This window comes from Pseudoliparis swirei, chromosome 16 (genome assembly GCF_029220125.1).
Source record: "Pseudoliparis swirei isolate HS2019 ecotype Mariana Trench chromosome 16, NWPU_hadal_v1, whole genome shotgun sequence".
Classification (NCBI taxonomy): Eukaryota; Metazoa; Chordata; class Actinopteri; order Perciformes; family Liparidae; genus Pseudoliparis; species Pseudoliparis swirei.
Genome location: NC_079403.1, coordinates 10,311,029 through 10,334,995, shown reverse-complemented (window position 1 = coordinate 10,334,995; position 23,967 = coordinate 10,311,029). Strand labels below are relative to the sequence as shown.

General features: G+C 47.1%; 1 protein-coding gene across 4 annotated transcripts; it reads left to right on the top strand.

Annotated features, from left to right (window-relative positions):
* The first annotated feature begins 284 nt into the window (after positions 1-284).
* Positions 285-23,947, top strand: boc (BOC cell adhesion associated, oncogene regulated). Of its 4 annotated transcripts, none has more exons than XM_056433974.1 (18): positions 285-530; positions 11,822-11,950; positions 12,411-12,677; positions 15,912-16,058; positions 16,765-16,908; positions 17,316-17,609; positions 18,397-18,669; positions 18,752-19,020; positions 19,131-19,296; positions 19,489-19,554; positions 19,870-20,079; positions 20,388-20,563; positions 20,687-20,909; positions 21,206-21,415; positions 21,498-21,718; positions 22,229-22,314; positions 22,606-22,754; positions 22,934-23,947. In XM_056433974.1, exons 2-18 carry the CDS (start codon positions 11,839-11,841, stop codon positions 23,101-23,103), a joined length of 3,183 nt encoding a protein of 1,060 aa, XP_056289949.1. In that variant the 5' UTR covers positions 285-530; positions 11,822-11,838; the 3' UTR covers positions 23,104-23,947. The 4 variants fall into 4 exon arrangements, with proteins under 4 accessions (XP_056289949.1, XP_056289946.1, XP_056289947.1 ...); XM_056433971.1 differs by lacking the exon at positions 285-530 and adding an exon at positions 613-1,515; XM_056433972.1 differs by lacking the exon at positions 285-530 and adding an exon at positions 616-1,515 and having other exon boundaries at positions 21,230-21,415.
* The last annotated feature ends 20 nt before the right edge of the window (positions 23,948-23,967 follow it).

Genomic DNA, 23,967 nt, shown 5'->3' with positions numbered 1-23,967 from the left:
AATCAGGGGGAACAGAGCAGGAGGAGGGGGAGGGGGCGCACTTTTCTCCCCCGGGACACCGTAGTTCTGAAGAAATTAAGTTTCTGAGAATTTTTATATAAAAAAAAGACACGTTTTCACTTTAAAAGTAGGCATTGAGGCTTTAGTTTGGCCCCCAAACCTCTGGAAAGTGTGACTGCGTTGTGAGTAGGACTCAGTCGGCAGGAGAAACGCGGCTCTGGGGTTTGGGGAGCCAGCTATTGTTCAGATCCCTCCTCCTGCTCGGTAAGTGGGAGGACCCGAAAAGGCGTCGCAAAGGGGAGAATTGTTTGAGAGCTCAGTCATCCAAAAACGGCCTTTCAATGTGAGAACTTGGGGAGCCGAAGAAAATGTCGGAGGCATCGCAGTAAATTACCAAAGCAGCGAGGCTTTAGAGGGAAAAGAGAAGGAGAAACTGTTGTTTTTCTGGGACTACAGCTCACCGCGGAGGAGAGACGAAGAGAAGATCGGCCGCGTAAAACGAGGCGTGAGCTCCAGATTGAGCAGTTTGGGTAAATTGTGTCTCTTCATGCGGTCCATGTTCCTGCGCTGCTGCTTTTACAATGTTGTAGATACTAAGTCGCCGTTTTGCTGCTAGTTCGCAATCTGGCGCGAGACTTTACAAACTCACTTGTTGCTTTATTGATGGAGAAAGTTGTGATTTAGTTGGGAGTTAGATTGCGCTACTACTTTACGCTGCTGACTACTTTTGATCGCCACATTTGTTTTTGTTTTTTCATCTTATCGATGCACGTAAACTTTCCCTTAAGCATTCTCCATCACATATCTGCTTTAACTAGATGGACGTGTGCGTTTTGGCTCAGTGAGCGACTTCCTTCGACTAATAACCTTTACTTTGCTCTCGGGCTTAGCTTGTTGTTGATTGGTTGACTGCCGCGTTCATACCTTCCAAAAGTTTTCCTCAATTTTCCGGATGTATTCGCCGACGTTAACACCCCGGTACGTGTCTGAGGAGAGCGATCGGCTTTGCGTGACACGTTGCGGACATTCCGAGCTGTGTTTTAGGACGTGCGTGTTTTTTTATTATAGTTAAACTGTGTCTGCGCGGTGCAGGCCGCAGCCTATAGTCGCTGCCATAGGGTAACAGAAAACAGACACGGGGAGCTCTGCCAGATTTACCCCCGTATTGCCACCGGGGAGAGCAGCAGCGGAGCACCGGGCAACCGAGGCCACCGGGAGCATCGCTGCAAACACCAATGAAGTTCTCATTTACTAGTTTCTTAATGGTGCTCTGACCCCTTTTTTTTAAAAAGAAGATGCATCTAAAGCTATTGCACCAAATGGATTGCGCAGATGTTATTGTCGGCATAGAGAGGACCATAACAACGAGACCTGCGTCATTTTCTATGGTGCCTCTCCAAAGTCCGGTGTAAGAATAACCCAATTAAAGCCTCCCAGGAACTGACAGCTGCTCAACGCAGCCAGGAATGCAGCATCCAGTGAGGAAAGTGTCCCCGATATCATCCTCTCATTCAGGTTTGGTTTAATGAGAACATGTTTGTCTTAATCCCCGTGCTGCTATGGGTTGTTTGGCCCGGGGGTGTCACTCACCGAGGGGGCCTGGTGGAGGAGGAGGAGGGGATGGGGGGTACACGGAGGAGGCCTGCGGGAACAGCCGCAGGGGCTCAAGTTTCCAACCCCAGGTGTCGTTTTGTTATTTGGATTACATTTAGCCTCCGCTGTCTTGCATGGAGGAACCTTCAGTGACAGACATGGCATCAGACAAGAGGGCCTGATTGTTCCCGCTGAATCAATGTCACTTGGATTAAAAGTCTAAACGAATGGCCCGGCCTCCTCCAATTAGGTGCACAGTTTATGAGGGAATTAATTGGTCTCAGTGAAAAAACTGCCTCTTGTTGTTTGGTAGCAGGGTTTGTTGTTGTTGATCATCTCTGGCAGTCCGGTGGATCAAAGTTGGACTAATTGATTCCAGTATGATTATCTGCCTGTTTCTCACACAGTTCGGCCCCTTTGATTGCTTATGTGGAACCTGGAAAACACAATTATAGGAGTTCATCCTCAATATTGTCAAATAGTATGCAACTATTACAGAAGGTAATGCCACGCAGCTACTGGAAGTTGTAAGGATGGTGTTCGAAGAAGTGAATAATCAAACTTTTAGAGTACAATAGACACTAGTTTTGACTGAACGCCACAGGCACACTTTAAATCCTTATGGGAGTTATACTGATGTGTTTTTTCAGGGTGCAGTTCATGGCCAAACCAACGACTGCCCGAAAGTACAGCAGATTTCCTTTAATAAGTGCAACAGAAAATGTATCGGCAGCTATTTTGCTAATTGATTAATAGATTTTTTTTAGCACATATTTTATAGCTTCTCAAATGTGTTTATTTTCTGCCCTGTTGCTTCAATCAAATTTGCAATTTTGAAGTTGTTTCCTTGGGAAACATATCTTCAGACTTATTGACAATGAAACCATTAGTGCTAGCTCTAAACTGCAGTGAAGTGGACTCAATCCATTATTGAATACCACAGGCTCACTTCAAGTCCCGATAGGAGTGTTATAATATCTTGTGTTTTCTCAAATGCTCTCAGGCTGAAGTCTCAAGCAGAACAGTCTGCTAAAATCCTGCACATTGTGGACCTTTTTGAAAATGTGCATACCTTGAGGCGAAGGAGACCTTTACGTCATGGCAGGAAACCAGTTTATTGTCTTTTGGTCACAGAGACTAATATGTGTCAGAATGTTGGCGCTCTTTCTTTCTCTTGCTGTTACCAGCTGGACCGTTTACAAAGAAACTTTAAATTATGTGTGATTGATCTCAGTTACCAGCCAAATAGACATGTAGCAGAGACACAAGCTGCTGCCAGTTTTTGACTATTTGTCCAGAAGCTGGTGGATAGTTTTTCATGCAGTGTTTGAGTTGAGTGTCTTGTGGTGGCTTGTAAAGAAAAGTTACTGTGTGGATTTACACATGAAGTCATAGCAACAGTCTCTCACTAATATCTTCGTTTGATTTGAAAATGTACCCCGCCATATTGAACCGTGATGTGAAATATGAGCGAAAGAACAGGATTTAACTTGTGTGACTCTCTCCTGTCGGGTTTCTACATCTGGACTTAAATCAAAGTATTTGGATGGATTTCAAACAGCCAGCGGTTCCGTCAGGACCGCTGTTGCTCCTACGAGCTCCGTGTTTGTGAGCCAAAGTTCCTGAGGTTTGAGTGCAAGGCTGGAAAGCGGCATTGTTATTGTAGAGGGTGTAACATTGGCGTTAATTGAGAAAGAAGGGAAAAAAATCCTTCCTGAGGCCCTGCTTTCATCTCCATGACAGCAGGTACACTCATGCAGTCATAACAGCCTGCAGGCAGTTCTGTGGGCCCTTGCTGAATCTGTGTGTGTGTGAGTGTATGAGAGAAGGGGGTAGTTTACACTTTATAATTTCAGCAAGTAGTTTTCACAAACTAGCAAGGAACACACTCATCGCCAAATAAGGCGGCGTTATTTCCCAGAGCCGGACATTGTTGGCCTGCTGACATTCGATGCATTAGTCCTTCAACGCTGACAGATTGTAGGCTCGGGCTCTGGCCTCGTGCCCCCGGGAGGGTTTCTGTGTCCAGTCAGACATCGGAGAACCAGAGAGGGACACCTGGACCGGCAGGTGGCCGGGCTCCAGGCCCCTCCCCGGGGGTTGCATACCTCTCTCCTCCTGATCCTCCTTGTCAGCCAGAGAGAGAGGAATGTGAGGGAAATACAAAAGGAGAATGTCCTGAGAGAGAGTCGGAGAGACAAATTAAACAGTCCACGATCAAAACAAAGTGAGAATATTGAGGTACGAGTGAAAAAAAATTGGATGTGAGGAAAGGAGAGGCAGCCGAAAGAAAGCTGTGAATAGAGTAATGTTTTTAAGTTTTAAAATTAGATTTGAAAGCAATACGTTGATGGCCACACCAGTTCATATCTGTATCATGAATACAATCGCACTCTCATTCGTTGTCTTAACAGCCTCATGGAGATTACCCAAAGCCTTAAAACAAGCTGAGTTGATTTGTTCCACGACTTAAGCCAAAAGTTAAGACGCTCTTGATTGGATAATTAAGTTACCCAAGCCATACTCTCTCTCTTGCACACACACACACACACACACACACACACACACACACACACACACACACACACACACACACACGCACTGTGAGTCTGGAGCGAGTGCTGTTAGATCATTGATCAACTCCAGACTCGGGTAAGAAAGCAGTGTGTGTGTGTGTAGACAAATAGCCCTGTGTGTGCAAAGCAGATATTTGGACAACGATTAGGGGGTGTTATTACGAGCCCAAAGCAACCCAGACGATCTAATAGATCATTCACACACAGGCACAGGATTGCACTCTTGACTGGAGCTGTTCAGTTTAAGCCTGGGTCAGTCACTCTTTTTGTCTCGACTGCACACATTATTAGACATTTTTATCTCTAATTAGCTTTATTAGAGCTCGCTAGATGTGTAGCAGTTAGCGCCTGTGTACTATAACTCCTTTTTAGTGCTGTAATATTAACTAGCGTGATGTATTCCTGTCTCGAGCAAGTGTGAACAAAAGAGTAAAACACCAAAAAACGTAAAACAATCTAGGTTGTGTTGCAGGGCTTCAACCAAGAATCAGATTTAAAGTGGTGCCCTAGAGAGAGAAAACTCATCATTGAAGAATGTCAAACTGGCAGGAGGAGACATGATTCAACAGAATAAATCACTGGGCACCAGATTAGTTGGTTATTGGGCCCCTGAGGGTTATCACAACTGGAATTTTCCGTCGACGGCACTCCTCTCTGCTGTCCACATCGTGTGTGTGTGTGCAGCTTTCCCCCTTAAGGATAATGCACATCCGTGACTGAGTGACGGAACAAATGGCAGCTCTGCTGTACCACACCAATCCAGCTTCTGGTACTGAGGGCTCTCTTTGAAACGAGCCTCCTCCAGCTGTTTCTCCTCTTGAGAAAAGTCCTTCAGACCAGCAGCGTTCACTTTATACGCGTGGAGCAAGCCGTCGACGCCGGTTTCACCGTCTCGAACACCGTTGACGCCCCTCAACCCTCACCTTCTGTTTAATTTGAATTTGCCTCCTCTCCATTTTCTTATTCCTCGTATCTGCTTTTCCTATAACGTCCTGCCTCAGCCGTTTCATATAACTTTACGGCTTTTCTCCATTCCCTCATCCCCCTTTCCGTCTCATCTCAATTTCCTAATGCCTCCCCGATATCTGTTTTTCATATAATATTTTACTCTCTGTGCTTTTTTTCCCTTCCTTCCTCCGTCTCCCACTGGGAGTTGTAGGGCAGACTCTCTCCTTTTCCCCCCTCCTGGTTCCTGTTGAATAATGGGGAGAAATTGCTCTTGATTTATAATTGGTTCCATTCACTCTGATGCATGAGCTGCCAAAGGAGTTTGGGGCCCCATTCCCCCCCTCACATCCCTCCCTCCCGACGATGCCGGAACACACAAGGAGCAGGCTGCAGATATGTACAGCTATGAAAGTCTATATCAGCATGCATGAATGCCGCGGTGTGTGTAGTTTATCTCTCTGGCCTGGCAGAAGTGGGAGCCTGTTTTTTTTGCCGGTTGACATTTGGTGTTGGAAAAACTTCCTGAGGTCTGCATATTGATGTGCTTCTGTGAGTATAGCCTTACCATGTCATAGGAGTTTGTGTGAATGCTTGCTTATGTGTCATCAATTGTGTCTGTGAGATCTGTGTACTGAGACTCTTGGTGATCGCTTCAAGCTTCTCAGAAAGAAGTGTCACTAAAGACGCACACACACACACTTATTGTCTGTACAGTGACGTTTCTGTATAGTCCAAAGTAGTCAGCCTTATTTAAGAAGCTGTACTCGGTGAATGTTTGGTATTTTTTTCAGATTCATCTGCATGTTTTGATGATAAAAGGATATAAACAATGTCTTCAATACAGTTTTAGAGTTAGTGGTCAAGGTTTTTAGTTCAGCCTCTTAGATTTAAGCTGTCCTTCATTTTCATTATTCCTTCAGGCGATCATGTCTTCTTTCCTGCTATTTACTTATTTTCTGCTTTCTTTCTATTATCTATCCCTCTTTCTGTTCTTCAATCTATTTGTTCATCTCTTCTTTCCCTTCCTTTCCTCTATTCATCAACCTTTAATCCACTGCTCCTTTCCTTCCATCTTTCCCTCTTTCCTCTCATCTGCCATCCTGATTTCTTTTCTGCGTTCTTTCTATGCATCCATCTCTTCCTTTCATCCATCCATCCTTTCCGCCCTCCCTCTGATTTGATTGGCTGATGCTTCCTACATCACAGCTTACTCCATCTAGCTGGCTCACACTCCCCAGGCAGTGGTGCCGATCCGATCCTGTTCCCATGGCCCCGGTGGGCACGCTGGCATCCCACACCAGGCAGAGGAATGTGGGTGGGTTTGTTCGCTGCGGCCCAGTAATTAGCTCTCCGTGGTTAATTCAGCTTCGTTATCTAAATTATGCAAATGCCGCATTGCCTAATTGATTAGAACGCCCCCCTCTTCTACATCGCGGGCCTGTCCGGATCCCTCTCGTTAATCCTTGAGACGCTCTGTAGCTCGTTAGTGTCGGTTCGGGGGGCGAAGGAGGGGTCGGACGGGCATCGAGCTCGTTAATACTTTGTGAAGCGTGTGTGTGTGTTTGTGTGTGTGTGTGTGACAGTGAGTATTATGAAGGAGGGGGGGGGGTGAGTTCTCAGCCTCGTTGGGGATGCTGAGATGCTTTTGATGTGTCATTTTATGGCATGAGAACGAGTGGAGGATTTGGACTGGCCCCCTCTCCACCTGTTGGGCAGACTTTCCGTGCCAAGGCGAGACTCCAGAAGGATCCCTTGTGTCCGAGAGATAGATGGGAATAGAGTTGAAGTTTGTTCTCTGCCAAGTTTTTGTCCGTGTGAAGTACAACAGAGAAGATTCTCTACTTCAGTTATCGTTGTCTGCGTTACTTTGAAGTGGAGACAGCCGCATCAAGCAGTAGCAGTTTCCTCCAATGTATTGCACTTGTTATCCTCTTTATCTTGTAAAAGTCAATTGAATACTAATTGCATACGTTGGTTTACTTACTTTACTAATTGGAAGGATGAACATTTCCCCCTATTTCCCCAGAGAATTTATAGGCTAAACCTTTAATCAGAAAAATATTAGACGGGCGCATCAATCATGGAAAAACTCTGTAGCGTCAGCCCCATCTAAAGATCTTCTTTGTCCTTGTTGCTGTTGTTGCTCTTTTCCCCGTGTGTAAAGCGGTCGTGTTGTTGGCTTGTTAAGCAATCCCCAAACCCTCCTCACCCTCTTCACCCTCCACTCGGCACAAACACGGGCCGGACCGAGAGACCAGCAAACACATTGACGGAGCGAGGGGACAATATGTTGGGACATTCAGCGACGCTCCCACAAACACACCCTCTCTTTGACGAGGCCCTGCTCTCTCCTCCTGCTCGCCCGCCAGTTGACATCCTCTCTATTAATTTCAGTCGCCGTTCTGCCTTCTCAGTCAACCTCTCCCCCCCCCTCCACCTCCGTAAACCTCCTTCACCCATCACACATCAATCCATAAAGGCATTGAACCCCCCTCTCCTCCCTGCCTCCCCAAACTCTCCACACACTACTCTCAAACCTCTTGGTCATTGAGCCCCCCCCCCTTCTCTTTGGTCATTGAGCAGGGCCCATCAGCTCTTCCCCGGGCCCTTCAGAGTAGCGTCTCCCCTTTCTCCAGGGGTCTGCGGGGTCTTTGTCCGTGCACCGGCTCACTGCTTTACAATGACTCTCCACTCTATTAAGGTGCGTTCTGCCTGTTAGCGTCGCCAGGGGCAACTGGCCTCCCGCATGGCAGCTATGCGGCACGGCATTGTGGGCCGTGGGCCCGACCGGAGCAGTTGAACCCCCCGGCACTCCTCACACTTGACACCGCATGTGTTTATCTAAAGGGGGGGCTTTGTGGTGTTTGGAGAACCTCAACGTAGGAGTGGGGGGGGGGGGGGGGGTGCACACCGGGTGTAAAAAGACGTAAAACGGGGGGAGGAGGGAGGGCAATGGGTGCATTTGGGGATGTGATAAATATTCAACAGCTCAGCTCCTCAGAAGGAGTTATTACCCTGCTACCCCTCCACCACCACCGCCCCTCCTGTGTCCCCTCTCCATGCTAGAAAGCAGATGGAATGTGAGAGCTCAGGGAGGTGGCTCCAGTCTGGTTTTATCCAATTAGCAGGGTTGTCAAAATGAATTTATCCACGGAGGCAGGGGGACAATGGGGACTGGCAGTGGCCCGGGAGGACAGGGGCCCCGGTGTCTTTACTCAGCACACTCACAATGAACTTCTGTCAAGTGACTTTCTCTCAATGACATATAAGGCACTCGCATACCTCCACTCACGATGCGCGCCTGCACACCATCGCCACCACCTGGGACGAGTTGCGCTCTCCCTCGTCGTCTTTGATGCATACACCTTTAAGTCTTTTGGCTCGGGTCAAGTCGCTGGTTAAGTCAAAAGTCTTCAAAATACAAAAAGGCAAAGTTGCATTCAGGTGTCTGAATGTTTACCATTAAAACAAACAGCCGTTTAACATGTGTGTAGATTTCAGGGATTGACCAATCCAACTTTATTTTATGTTACTGATATGAGGCCAGGGATTGCTGTGGCAATGAAAGCTAAATGTAAGTGGTACATAATTGAATTTGTATAATGACATTGACAAAGAAATTGTATTAAACGTGGATCAGTGACATCGTGGCCCATATCTGATCCACTTAATGAGGTCAGCATCTGCACTGATGTCCCAAAGTAAAATAGTTTTCCCCCCCTCATTTTTCTTATGTGACATGTGACCATGCAAGGCCCACCTGCTGCAGGGGCTGATTGTTTAATTACAATGTTAACCCTAGTGCAATTCATTACCTGGACCGATACGCCACATTCTTCTTTGTTTTAAACAGTTTCAAGGAAGCACGTTTTTCTTGAAAACCTTTGTTATTTAAACATCATAAGGAAAACTTCGCAAATGTTAAATTCCAAAGCAGCTGTACAACAATCTAGAATATGAGTTGCAAGTAAACGCAACAATTAAACCAGAGTCGGTGAGAGTTCCTCATCATGAAGACACAAATAGCTTCCCTCCCCTGTAATCATAAAACTGGCAGATTTGAGTTAAAACATACTCCGGGGACAGTGCTCTGTCCCCGGAGTATGTTTTAACTCCACAACGCAGCGTTGTTCGTAAGGCTGTTATACAACAGTCGAAGGAACACTTTAACGGACACGCATTCCCTCGCTTCTTAATTTAGGAGAGCTGTCTGTGTGCCTGCTCTGGCTTCTATCAGTCTCACTGATGCGTAGGAGGCTTCTTCTCCCTCTCTACGTCTGTGACTTCTCTTGGAAGGATGGATGGAAAAAGTTGGACATTGATGTCAGGCCAACTTTTCATCTTAAAGCAGGGTATCCGCTAAGCAAACACAAAACCCAGATGACAAATGAATCAGACGGACAGACGGGCTCCGAGGAGTACGGCTGACTTTAGAGAGTGATGATGTACGAGGGCCTTCTCATACCGCCGTTTTAACAAAAAACTCTCCCCGTTTTCTGTCTGGCACTACTTCTATTCGTCAGGTGAGAGCGCTCATTGGCGAAGTAGTGTGCCCTGAGGCAGGCTGGCTGGTGTGGTTTACGGTTAGTGGCTCTCACGGTTGGGACAGGTGCTCCATACAGATGTGTATTTTTTATGGGCAGCTGTCCCGGGTTGTGTCCATAGAGCGACCGGCCACTGAAGCCGCAGACCTTCACCTTTGCTTCCTGATTCTCCAGCAGCTCGCTGTTTGTTCACTGAGGAGCCCACTGCCGATGGGCCACTCCGAGTGAATTACAGTCTACATGTATGTGAGCTGAAACTATGGGTTGTTTTCAATATTGAGATTACTGAATACGCCAGTCACAGTCTCCCAGTCCATTGTGACACCCTCAAAGTCCTTGTTTTGTGTGAATATATTTCACTTGCTTGAACATGAATGAGTGAAAGCAGCCCATCTGAGAAGCTAGAGCCAGTGTGGGTCATCTTTGTATGAAGAGATGTATGTATTGTTTACATACAGAGGAGACTTTATTGTCTATAAGCTCATTGTTTTAGCTTTTAGGCAAGAAACTATTTTTATTCACTCATCGGCTTTGTTCGGCTGCAGATTTTTCTGCAGCCAGATAGCTTGGAAAACCAAGTGCAGCTTTCTGCTCAGAACCCAACAGCAGACACACAGTTAGTAAGTTGCTGTTGAAGAATGTACTGCTCAAGAGACAGAAAGATAGTAAAAATGGGAGTCATCAGGTTGTCAGTAAGTCCAAATGAACGCTAATGTTGCTTCATATAATTTCTGTATGTGCAAAAAAGCAACTGTTTGCGAACAAGTTCAACCTATAACCTCAGTAGGTGAAGTCACGAAGTGGCCAAAAAATGTGTTGTTGCAGGATTAATAAATGAATAAAGCAGGTGATCGACTAATCTGTACAGTGCTACATTGTGCACGTTGGACGGGAGTTTTCCTAAACGGTTTGTCGTGAGAATTAACAATCTGAAATTGTTTACACTTATTCATGCTATGCAATTAAAATGTAGCGGCGTAATGTGTGGCAGTTGGCGTAGTTAAGAGCCGTTTTTCCATCAGCCTGCTGCTTTGCTCATTTTCCGTAAATGTGCCTGGCAGCTAAACATTTTCACTGCTGCCATTAGAGTGATGAAGGTGCACTGTAAGAGTTTCCATTCTCTTACTGTCCTGCATTGGCCCTGTGTGTGTGTGTAGTCCCTACCCTGAGCTTCATTAATCATCTCCTTGCCATAATAAGATTGGGAAAAATATGTATGAGAAAGTTCTGTGCTTCCATTTTCACTTCATGCCCTGAGTGTGTGCATGTTCAAATACATGTATATGAGAGAGAGAGAGAGAGATTCAGTCTTGCAGGACCACCCTCCTCATCCTGACGGGAAGTTGTTAGTTTAACCTGACAGGAAAGAATTTGGGAAACTTGGCAGTAAGCGACAAGCGAGAGAGGAAAGCTCCCCTCTCTACGTTAACTGTTAATAGACTGCCTATTAACATCAACTTCTTCATTTTCCTCCCGATACATACTGCCACCATAATACAGCCCTCCTCGCCTCCATCTCGCGCACGCTCCTCGCTGCTGTGATATACATTTCCTCCCCCGTGCCCCTCCCCATCCTGCCTCTCATTAGTTGTTCTTTGTCCGCACTCCTGAATGCAGCCTGTGTGTTTTCCCCTCTCCTCTCCCTCCCTCCCACCTTCCTCCTGCTGGACCCTCTACCTGTATCGGTTACACCTGAGCGGGAAGGTGGAGGGGTCGGGTTACGGCCCACAGAATGAGGGCGCCCCTTTGATGAGTTCAGGCTGGATGGGTGCGGGTGCAGGCGGAGGAGATGGGGTCAGCGTTGAGATGGGGGCTGACAGAAAAGAAAGGCTTCATTTGTGTCTGGAGTTTGGCTGCTGAGGGTAGCGCAGAGTGCACCGCCTCGCCTCGCCTGTTTCATTAATGGCTGCCTGTTTGTGTACATGTGTGTGTGTGTGTGTGTGTGTGTGTACAAGTAAGATAGAGAGCAGCTTATGTATGAATCTAGATCAACTGTTTAGATGGATGTTTCCTAGTTTAGGTAGCTTTTTTTCTTTCTCTCTCTCTCTGTGTGTGTTTGTGTGAGCTTCGATCAGAATGAAGTGGGTTGTGTTGTTTGTTTTGAGTGTACCAAGTCCTGTAAATGACCTTCTGACCTTCCTCTGCATGTGTGTGTTTTAGGGGGCAGTGTATGGAAGATGTCTGGAAAGCGAGACTGGACTCCGTGGATGAAAAAGAGACGGGCTCCAGTGTTGTGCGCTCTGGGTGCAGTACTACTGTGCTGCCTGCAGAGCGGCGCCGCTCTCCCCGGTGAGTAGACGAACTGAGATGTTGGAAAACTAGATCAGCAGAGAACTTTTAAAAGTTAAATTAGTGTTCTCTCCCACTTTAAAAGAGCACACTACTTAACCTATGCCCACTTCATGAATGCCTTTGCATTAGTTTTTCCAAACGGCGGATAGTTTGCGTGATCCGTACTAACTGAAAACGAAAAGAAGTACTGTATTTACAATGGCATTGATTAGCCCATTAATCCATAAGTAGACCCAAAGAAAATGAATCGACAACTGTTTTGTACATTGTTTGAAAAAAATCCTTTCGAATTAATCAAAGCCACACATGTGACGGTTCCAACTTGTAAAATTTGAGAATTTACTGCTTTTCAGCCCATTCTTTGTGACTTCTTTTATGATTCTTAGTTGCAGCTTTGATGAAGTGTCTCAAGATGTCTTATTTTCTTCTGAGTTGTGTGTTTGCTCTTTGCCCTCAGACGAGGCGCCGTTGTTCAGTGAGGAGCCCGTGTCCGTGGTGCAGAAGCTGGGAGGCAGCGTGAATCTGCGCTGCCGCGCCCAACCCGCCTCCGCCAACATCAGCTGGCGCCTCAACGGCCAGGAGCTAGTGGATGAACATGTGGAGCTGGGGCCCAGCGGCCTCTTCATCCCCGCACTCTCCAACCTGACGGTGGGCAGATACCAGTGTGTGGCCAGCACCAGCGCAGGAGCCTTGGCTAGTGTGCCTGCTAACGTCACCGCTGCCAGTGAGTAGCCACCCACACAACGTTCAGACAAATAAACATGAACACACAGACGCCTTCTTTGGTTTGTCAGACTAGCCAAAGAGCGCCTTTGATAAAAAATGTTCTTTGAATAAAACATAAACGATGAAGGAGCGGTATTTGTTTGCTTCAAATTTCCACCAATACGACGCTGTAAACCTTTTAGCTCTTTTTCCACTGCTGTGAACCTCATCCTTCACTACAGCTCTCAGTGATCACTGGTAATACCTCCAGATAGTCGGGCACTATTTCGTCTGTGGAGTTAAATACAACATCTGCTTTTGTAGAGTGTCGTATTGATCCAATGGAGCAAAAGTGAATTATTCTCACCGCTGACATTTTTAGTGCGCTGGTCTGAGTGTGTGGTGTTGTATTTGATATGCATCATGGGACTAAGGAGGGGGCCTGAAGCTGTGTAACTTGAGTCGGAGGAATGGAGGGGACCTGGGGGCCGGTCAGGGCAGGGTAGAGGGGACCAGGACTCCAGCCTGGGGGCCCCCTGCTTCTATCGGGCCCCTCTGCTCCACACAACACCACATTCCTCTCCACAGGGCCGACAGCAGGGCTCGCCAAAAATTATGGCCCCGTAATTGGGTGGAGGGCGAGGGGGAGATGAGGGTGGTGTGAGTGAGGGAGTGGACAGAGGATATTCCTCACTAGAACACACCGTCGGGCGTAGAACGGTGCACCGGTAACTGTATTGTTTCACGTGTAGTGATGGATGAGGCTGCCATCGCTGGAGAAACTGGAGGTGTTTTAGGCCAGTCGAGACAAGATCCGCACGCAAGATGAGACGTGATGTCACATTCTGTCTCCTCGAAGGCCTCCATAACCACACATGTACACACACACACACACACACACACACACACACACACACACACACTCCTCTTCCTCTGCACATGTTTCACTCTTCACCCCATCACTTTCTCTCCTCTTGCCTCCTTTCATTATCGTTCACTTTCCCTCCTCCTCAGTCATCTTCAGCTCGTGTTTTTTCGTCCCCCCTTTCTTTTCTTGCACAAAGGCAGTACACGTTATTGATAGTCTCAATTGTAGAGAAATTGTGTTGAGATTACAACATGTGGTGCCAGACTGTCCCCGCCCCCCCCGACTCTAATTTAATTTAATAACTCGGCCACCCCCGAACCGCCTAAGGAATTGCTCCATGTGGAGTGTGTATGTGCCTGTCTTTCCATGCGAGCTCTCTTAGTTGTACGCACATGTTTTTTTGTGATCAGGATAGGTTGGTTCCAGACCCTCCTCGCTATCCGACTTTTTTGGCAGAGGTTAAAAGCTCTGTGCTTGAATTCTTGTGCAGACAATCAGCCTCCCCTTGCTGCAGAGAACAGAGACATGCATCTGCACAACATGAATGCACAACACGTTGCACAAACATGTTATAATACAGGCACGCGTGCACACACACACACACACACCGGCCTCCTACTGCTACACATAAAGATGATGAATGCACTGTCTGTAGAAATATTTAAGTCTGGCTTGCCAAGCAGCCCTGCTGCGGGAGGTCTGCTTCACTTTATGAATGCCATCAATCCTCCATCCCTGCAGGATGCACACACACACACACACACACACACACACACACACACGAGCACAGGAATACATAAGTGCATGCACACACTCACACCTGAGAGGCACTCATGCGGGGTTCTTCCTGTGAAGAATTTGGGGAGGGGGGGGGTTAAAAGGTGTAACTGGAGGAATTTGGAAAAAGTAGGCAGGAGGAGGAGGAAGGTGGGATGGGTAGATATGAGGAGGAGGGAGGGTGGGGGGGGTGCTGTAAAAACAACACCTAATTGATTTAGCAAATGGAGCGCCACACTCTTTAAGGCTTTTTTACCACACACACACACTCACACACACACTTAGCTTGACATGTCTTGGCTGAGATTCTCATCTATCAGAATAAGAGCTGAAACAGAGATGGAGTTGTGTGTGTGTGTGTGTGTGTGTGTGTGTCCCATTAAAGCGCCCCCTGACAAACCGAGAGGCAGATCCAACATGCTATGTGAATAAATCCGCTGCATGCAGTGAAGGTGTTTGTTCAGTGCTGTGAGTACATCACTTTGCTGCCCCTATCAGTAGACACTCTGGCCTTTACTAAACTTTACTTCTTGAGTTGGAGCTGTATACAAAGTCTCATCAGACGACTGTATAAACCAGCAGCGTGGTCTTCTTGCCAGAGAGCGCTGGCTGGTCCAAGAAAAACACGTCAGTTTTAGCACCTCTGGAAAGAATGGAGAGAGGCCATGTTTGTAAAGAATAAATCAACAAGGAGCTGGCAGACATTTAATTACGTTCCTGCAGAAGTTTTATTTATCTTTAATTTCACTGCTCGACTCCTTCATGACACATGTCTCCAGTTGTTGCTCTGTTTTTTCCCTTCCTGTCCTGTTGCCTTCCTCCCTTTTTCCTTTTCGGAGTGTCATTTTAGTTTCCCTCGGCTTCAAATCTCTAAAATGGCAGCGTCCCCCCGCTACGATTTTTGTGGGGTTTTCTTCTTCTTTCCGGCTTCTTAAGAGCCGAGTTTTGCTGCTTCCTTCCAAACCCAAAATGGATATCTTTCTTTGAAACTCTATAGGATGGACACCTCTCACCTTTGACCCCATGGCCAGGCCTCTGGGCCACTCAGGCAGGGGAGGGGGGGGGGAGGGGTTTGGAAGGTCAGAGGTCGCATGAGTGTCTGCTGCGTAGACTGTGTGTCTGTGGGACACAGTCGCAGCACATGGCCCCAGTAATCCCACTCCACCCATTTCCCACAGAACCGGCTCCAGTCCCAGTATAATGTTTGACAGGATTAATGACACCTACTTGAATGCTACAGACAACATGTTAGGCGTTTGGACATCGTTGCATAAAACTGACGAATGAGCGAGAAAATTCCTGTGACTTGAAGCAGATGGAAAGCCAGCGGAGAGAAAGAAACGACTAAATGGAGGCTTTCTCTCAAAGAGGAGGCACTTTGGAGAAGTTGTGGGAATGTGGTTCTGAGACAATGAGGACAACCAACATGGAAACGGCGCAGCTATCATCCAGTTTATTATTGCCCAGATTATTGTGGTTTCTTCTCCAACTGTCTGTATACGTGTGCAGACAGACGAGATTCCCGCGGTGTATTCCGACCATGAAAGACTGATCTGTGTGGCACCGATCGGACGGCACTGACTTTTCCCTCGCCCGTGTGTTTTTCAGAGCTGCGGGATTTTGAGTCCGATGACCAGCATGAGATCGAGGTGGACGAAGGCAACACTGCGATTATTGAATGTCACCTCCCCGAAAGCCAGCCCAAGGCCCAGGTCCGCTACAGTGTCAAACAGGAGTGGCTGGAAACATCCAAAGGTACGGAGCTGCTTCAGTTCATTAACATCCCCCCCCAAATCTCTCCCTACCTCCCTCCCTAATTCTCATGCTGTCTTCATAATTTACCGGAATGCTATAATCCTGCTATCTGGCCCATTATGAAAGCGGTGATAAGGGTATTATCTGGAGAATGTTGAAACGTGGGAATGCGGTTGTTTATTTTTCTAACTATTTACTTCTAAGTTGCTTGGAAGAGAAGAAAAGCTCCAGTGGTTTGTGGCTGGTCTGCTGATAATGTCTGGGAGCTGTAGGTACTGATATCTGCAGCTTATCTGTGAGGAAATGAATACCACATTCACTGACTGCCTCGTCAGACTCTGCGGCGCCACCTTGTGGTCTCTGGCGACGTGCAAACCTGTGCTGGAATGGCACATCGTACTCCGATTACAGTGTTTCACAATATGGACTCAATTTTCCTGCGGCTCCCTCACTGTCTGAGTCATATCTGTGTATTTTCTTGTATATTTCCACATAAGTTTAAAAACATTTATGTTTAACCTGATCTCATGTGTTTGCTGATACATTATTACTTGTCCAGCACACTGTCCTCTGTGAATCCTTTTTATCACCACTCAACTGTAGAGGATTGTATTGCGTAGTATTAAACACGAGGCCACAATACACTTTTATCATTAATAAATACTAATCAGAATTCTTTGCTTTAATCTTTCATTTGATTCTGTAGGAAACTACCTCATCATGCCATCAGGGAACCTGCAGATAGCCAACGCCACGCAGGAAGACGAGGGGACGTACAAGTGTGCTGCCTACAACCCCATCACCCAGGAGATCAAAACATCCAGCTCCACGGACCGCCTGCGCATACGCCGTGAGTCATCGTCATTCTAATGAAGGCTTTAAGGCATTCTAATGAAGGATTTAAAGATGTGCAAAAAGGTCCATCTGAAATGTAAACCGGTCCGTCAATAAGTGATGACAGCAGAAAGGACATTATCTAAGAGCGTGTTGCTGTGGACACGTGTGTTGCACATGGTGCGAGACTTTTATCATACCTTCTTGCCGGGACACTTTTTTTTTTTTTGCATCTTCAAAGGCCGAGATGAAAGTTCTTTGACTTGCATCGTGATTTAAATCCTTCGTAGTCTGGATGCAGTTTCAGCTGCAACACGCATACCAGCAATTTAAGGAAATGGAGAAGGGCGGAGAGATCTCCGCGGACCGTTTCTCATCGTATGGATGTTGTGTTCCCACCCTGACTGTCCTCCTCTTTTCCAGGCTCCACCTCGGAGGCGGCGCGCATCATTTACCCACCGTCGTCTCGGTCCATCATGGTGACCAAAGGCCAGCGGCTGGTGTTGGAATGCGTGGCCAGTGGCATCCCCACTCCTCACGTCATATGGGCAAAAGATGGGCAGGACTTGGGTTCCCACAACAAGACTCGCTTCCTGCTCAGCAACCTGCTGATCGACGTGGTGGGCGAGGCCGACTCGGGCACTTACATTTGCCGAGCGGACAACGGCATCAGCTCGGCCAGCTCTGCCACGGTGCTCTACGACGTGCAAGTGTTTGGTGAGTACACCTGAACAGGGGAGTCGAGGAACGCTGGCATGTTGTGCGTCGGCTGCTTTGGGCTTCTATAAATACCTGTTAAATGCTAATTCCAGTAAAGGCTTTTCCTAGTGAATGGGGTTTGTTCATTTGACTCTGCAATGTTTTTTGTAGAGTTTTTTTGTCTGTGTCATGGATTTAATAATTAGACGTGTGTGTGTGTGGGGGGGGGGGCGGCGGCGGCATGTAAGCCTGGGAGGTGTTGTGTAAGAAGTAGTCTGTGGAGACAGAGCGCTCTGTTCTCAAGCAGGACTTGATTGAGTGTGTCTAGGTTATGGATGACTGTTTTTAAAGTGATTTACTGTGTGTGTGTGTGTGTGTGTGTCTCTCTCTCTTGTGGGCTTGTCTCTCTGCAGCTGGCTCTAATTAAAGCCAGAGAGCTGCTGTAATGAGCTGCTTTCCCCTGATTCACAAGCAGCCAACCATCAACTCGCCAGCCTGGCTCAACCCCCCCACCCCCACCCCTCTCAGCCCCATACAGTCTTTACGCACGCACACGTGCATCATTATGGTTTTACTCGCATGTGCTCATACAATTGACTTTGTTGGAGCTTAAACTTTAAAAAGTAAAGAAATAGTTGTAATTCATAGAATAATCTAGTTCTGTTGAACGATTAATCGCCTCAGCTCTTAGGAAAATGACCTCCAGCGGCAGCCCCCCTGAACGCTCTTGCACAATCCCACCTATGCACACATTAACATTCACGGTTTTGAACCAGCCTCCTCGCTGTGTGTTCCTTCCCTGCAGAGCCTCCTCGGGTGACGGTGGAGCTGCAGCAGCAGGAGGTCGTGTACGGGGAGACGGTGCGGTTCACATGCCAGGCCCGCGGTAAACCCACTCCCTCAGTGATGTGGCTTCACAACGCCCGTCCCCTCGCACCGTCTCCTCGCCACCGCCTGTCCTCCCGGGCGCTGCGTGTCTCCAACGTGGGCCCTCAGGACGACGGACTGTACCAGTGCATGGCCGAGAACGGGGTGGGCAGCTCACAGGCGTCTGCTCGCCTCATCACAGTATCAACCGGTAAGTCAAGATAAATGATTAGAACATGTGTTACTTCAGTCACAGGCTTTTAGATGCTAAGACGTATTTCTTCTCTTTCCAGGGATTTCATCCAGGGTGAAGCTGCCCTCGATCTATCGGCCGCTCAGCCCAGATCAGGTGCTGAGAGAGCAGCCGCCAGTGATGCCGGGGGCCGCGGGGGCCATGTTGCCTCTTGACTGCTCCGAGATGCCAGGACAGATTCTACCTGCAGAGGCCCCCATCATCCTAAGCCTGCCACGCACGGGCAAGGCGGACTACTACGAACTCACCTGGAGGCCGCGGCATGAACGAGGAGTCCCCGTGCTGGAGTACATGGTTAAATTCAGAAAGGTATTGCAATCCGTTCACTGCATTCTCGGTTTAAATACATGAATAAATATTGTATTTTCATTTCAGTTTTCTGTCGGTAACTCGTGCCTCTTTTTGTCTCTCTCTCTCAGGTGGGAGTTTCTCTAGCAGACTGGACCTCCAGCAGTATCTCTGGCGCCCTCCACAAGCTGACTCTGGCTAAGCTGCAGCCAGACAGCCTGTATGAGGTGGAGATGGCGGCCAAAAACTGTGCCGGGTTGGGACAACCTGCTATGATGACCTTCAGAACTGGCAAAAGTAAAGAAAAATGCATTTTCATTTAGAGCAAGTTGTCACGCTTACCATGTAGATCAAAGCAGGACAGCCTCCCAGAGCTGCTAGCATGACTGGACTTCTGCCTGAGAGGAGAATTCAATTAGAAGTGGTTCCGTGGCTTAAATGCTAGCTCCTCAATTGAAACTGTTCTAACGGGTGTTCTCCTGTCTCCAGGTCGCAGAGGTTTAGGGCAAATTGACCCACCGAAAACTCCTGCTGTCCCTTCGCCAAGCCTCTCTCGTAAGTAACCCGCCAGTCCTGCTCCTCTCCGTGCCCCTTTGCAAACACTACCTCCTATTAACTATACTAACTTTTAAAAAATCACGTCTACTAAACTAACTGTAACTTGATGTTTTCCAGCAAGACCCTGAGCTAACCATTCTTCTTTTGACTAACATGGAAACTTCTCCATCTCTTTTTCTTCCTTTCCGTCTCTGAAGGATGAGCTCTCAGTAAGTGCTGAACGTGGTGTTTTTCCTTCACTGTCATAACAATTCCAGAATGCTGTCTTGAAGTTTATGTCCTCCATCTGACTCGGCTCCTCCTCCCGCGCAGCTCCCGAAGCCCCTGACAAGCCCACGGTCTCCACGGCAACGGAGACTTCGGCATACGTGACTTGGATTCCCCGCGGTAACCGCGGCTTCCCCATCCAGTCGTTTCGGGTGGAGTACAAGAAGGTGAAGAAGGCCGGAGAGGACTGGGTGACGGCGGTGGAAAACATCCCCCCATCGCGGCTCTCTGTGGAGATCACGGGCCTGGAGAAAGGTCGGCCATCTTCACACACACTGTTGCTCTTCACAGCAGTTGTTTCTGACTTGCTGGGGGGGGGGGGGGGGGAGGATGTCGTACCATATAATTACAAAGATGATTGTCCTGCATAATTGCATTCCCACGGCCTGTAAATTCATCAGCATAATGACTGTTGTTACAGTCATTTCAGTAATTGCTGCCATCAATCATAACCGAATCGCACAAAAAGAAAACACCGAGTGATGCTAAGACAAACATCATTAGTCAACAAAATGTTGAGCTTCCTAGGGACAGATTATTAACGGTGATCCCTCTCTCTGTAGGTACGTCCTACAAGTTTCGTGTTGTGGCAGTGAACGTTATCGGTTCCAGTCCACCCAGCGCCCCGTCGAAGGCGTACACGGTGGTCGGTGGGAGAACCCACGAACGCCCTGTGGACGGCCCCTACATCACCTACAATGAAGCCATCAACGAGACGACCGTCATTCTCAAATGGACGGTGAGTGACTTACAAAAAAAAACCGTTGTGTTTTTATTAATTGGTGTAAAAATGACTTTTTCCCGCAGTGCAATGTATTTCACTGTGATGGTGACGTGATTTCCCTTTCCTCCCTCTCAACAGTACACTCCCGTAAACAACACCCCCATCTACGGTTTCTACATCTACTACCGGCCGACAGACAGCGATAATGACAGCGACTACAAGAAGGATGTGGTGGAGGGAGACCGATACTGGCATTCAATCACCGACCTGCAGCCGGAGACCGCCTACGACATCAAGATGCAGAGCTTCAACGAGAAGGGAGAGAGTGAATTTGGCAACGTGGTGATCCTCGAAACGAAAGGTGAGGTCATTATTATGTCGGCTGCCGTTATGTTTTTTTGGGTCGTCGGGCCGTTTCTCGTCCGTGTGATGTCTCAGGCACACTTGGATTGAAATTCATAATATTTTTCACGACATTTCACTGAGGTCACAAAACATTTGTGTCTAACACAATAATTGATTATGCTAATTTTGACTATTTCACACAAATGTAAAAATGATGCAGTGATGACATTTTGGTTGCTTAGTTTACTTCAGGAGCATGTGTTTTTCCTTTTTTGCATGTCTGAGCTTTCTTTTCTTTTTTTCTTTAAACAGATTTTCAACTTTTTATCTCCTCAGCTCGTCCCAATCAGCAGCGGCCGGTTCCATCAGAGACCCCTGACCACAGGTTGGGACAGCCCAGCGGACTCGTGCCTCGGCCCGGCGACCTCCCCTACCTCATAGTTGGTATTGTCCTGGGAGCCTTCGTCTTCATCATTGTCGCCTTCATCCCCTTCTGCCTTTGGAGGGCGTGGGCCAAGCAGAGTGAGCGCTCCTCACAGTTCCTCTTTGCAGTCGTTAATGTTTTTGCCTCGACAGCCGTGTAATTGTCTTTTTGTGCTTTCAGAGCAAATGGCCGACTTGTGTTTTCCTGCCGTGGTCGCCCCCGTGTCCTCATGCCAGTACACCATGGTTCCCCTCCAGGGACTTACGCTGGTTGGCCACTGCCCGCTGGACGCCCGCATGACGGCGCCACATGGCGTCTACCCTGTGAACGGAGAATACGGAGAATACCCTCTGAACGGCAAACCTCACCACCACACACACCGCCTGCCGGGCCTGCAGCAGGTAGGAGCAACTCAAATAGTTAAAGATAGGTTGTTACAGTTACTAGCTTTCCCAATTCTAAAATAATGATACTTTCTTTTCTTATTTATGAACGCTTCACTCGGCGTGCCAGACATAAATAAACCTAGTAATGTACAAAACCATGGATATAGTATAGAGCCCCTACTTCTACAACATCAGCAGCTTAAAGACTGCATTGAAACAACAATGATGAACCGATCATTGACATTTTGAAAAATAGCTGATTTACCATTTTCTTTCCCGTCTGTGCCTTTTTTTTTCTTTTTCATTTACTGTATTTGTGTATTTTCATTTGATTCTGATTATGAACCACTAATTATGAGCCAAGTATGTTTTTTATCACTGGCAGCAATTGGTACTGTCACTTACTATTTTTTTATCTATTGTCCAATCCATATTGTACAATAAAAGGAAGCTAATTATGTGATTGGGTGAATTGTAATCAGCTGTCCATGTACTGTTTTTAACATATGATCTTGTGCTTTGCAGGAGGAGGTGGACTGTGATATGGAGTGTGACACGTTGTTGCCACATACGATGTCAAATGGACATCTTCCTGTTTACCACTACTCCAGGTACGTTTACGTGTTATACCACTCATCAGGCATAAGCAAATACTTTGTAAATAATCAACAGATTGGGGGGTGGGGCCAAAAAACACTGCTCATGGGCAGACAAGAGTTAATCATGCAAAAAGTGACTGAATAGTATTGGTTGAGCTGCATTCAAATAGTTTTGATGGTAATTTCATTGATTTCATTTAAATCTAGCCGGACTGCATCATGAGTCAATAATCCCTTAGCCAGCACATAAATGTCCCCATTGTTCATAAGTTGCAGCCCTAATATAAACCTGTCATCCTTTAGGAGTCCAGACCATCACGAACAGAGTTGCTGTCCTCCGGATGACTCCACCCTTCAGCTCCTCGACTCCTCCCATCAGCACCACGGTTCACAGGAACTGGGAGGCGATGACCTCTGCATTGGAGACAAAGCAGAGGACGGCTTCATTTACAGTACGTGTGTGTTCTTTCACTTGTTGAACGGCGCTTTTCTTATGAGATAATCCTTTAGTACATTAAAATATGCCGGTATTAGTGGCGAATGGGAAACAAATGACATTTAAACCTCCGTTGAACACCACGACCAGCGTTGCATTGTTCTCACCATCTCTCTTCCCTCCTCCTCTCTGCAGAGCCAGCGTCCTTTCCTCGTCTATCTCTCGAAGACGAAGGGATTTTCACCACATCGTCTTCAGCAGCCACAACGCCACAATCCCAAGACGTGACGATACAGGAAGTGAACATCCTCCCAAATGTTGCGTACCCCGAGGACGAAGGGACCGCCAACACAACAGACGCATAAGAGACTGTTCAACAAACAGAAGACGAGAGAAAATATTTATTTTTGTATCAGATATTTATATATTTATGCTTTTGTACAAACTGTATATTAGGTTATTTTCACATTGAAAAAAGATATTTGCTGAACTGTCTGCATTTCCTGTGGATGAAAATAATAAGAGACGTGATTCCTTGTGAAGAAGACCAGCGAGGGGACCGTAGGCCTGCAGGGATTCCTCTCAGTTCAGCACTTCATGTCTAGACCTTCCTCACTCCTCACGTCATTCCTCACAGATATCTTCCATCCTAAATGTTGGGACCTTAAGTACTTTGCTTTATGTACACACAACGGGACCATTCAAACCAGTCTGACGCTGTAGTTATGAGGTGCTTCCCTGCTTTTAGTGCTGTTGTTTTCAAAACGCAGCCGCCAGTCATTCTGTACAGCAATAACACAAATGTATTATGCATTGTTCATTAACAAGATATTAACAAGTGTATGCGACATAAATCATGTTTGTTTCTGTAGTGCAAGAGATTATATATTGTATAGTTTTTTTAAAATCACTGAATGAGAGATCCTGGAAAAATCTTAAACTCAGTCATTGATAAGCTGAACTTCATACTGCAACCACTTCTGTTTACTCATTTGCTGGTTACCAAATGACTGCCAGGTGAGGGCCCAGTGACCGGTGTCAGTATTACTCCCCCCTCACAGGTTGGTGCATTAAGTATTAGTCTTTGCCAGAGACATCTGCAATCAAAATGAAGGAGATGCTGAATCTACTCCCCCTTATCAGTGTAGCCGTTCTGTGGTTGTACACGCTGGAGCACTATTGCATGTAAATAAAAGCGTATGAAATGGACCAGGAGTGTTTCGTGTATC

Excerpts from the sequence above, each read along its gene's own strand:
- boc (XM_056433971.1), top strand. The coding sequence starts at position 1,467 with ATGCAGCATCCAGTGAGGAAAGTGTCCCCGATATCATCCTCTCATTCA. Across the intron at positions 17,610-18,396 it reads CTACGACGTGCAAGTGTTTG|AGCCTCCTCGGGTGACGGTG; the intron begins GTGAGTACACCT and ends CCTTCCCTGCAG. Across the intron at positions 19,555-19,869 it reads CCCTTCGCCAAGCCTCTCTC|CTCCCGAAGCCCCTGACAAG; the intron begins GTAAGTAACCCG and ends CCTCCCGCGCAG.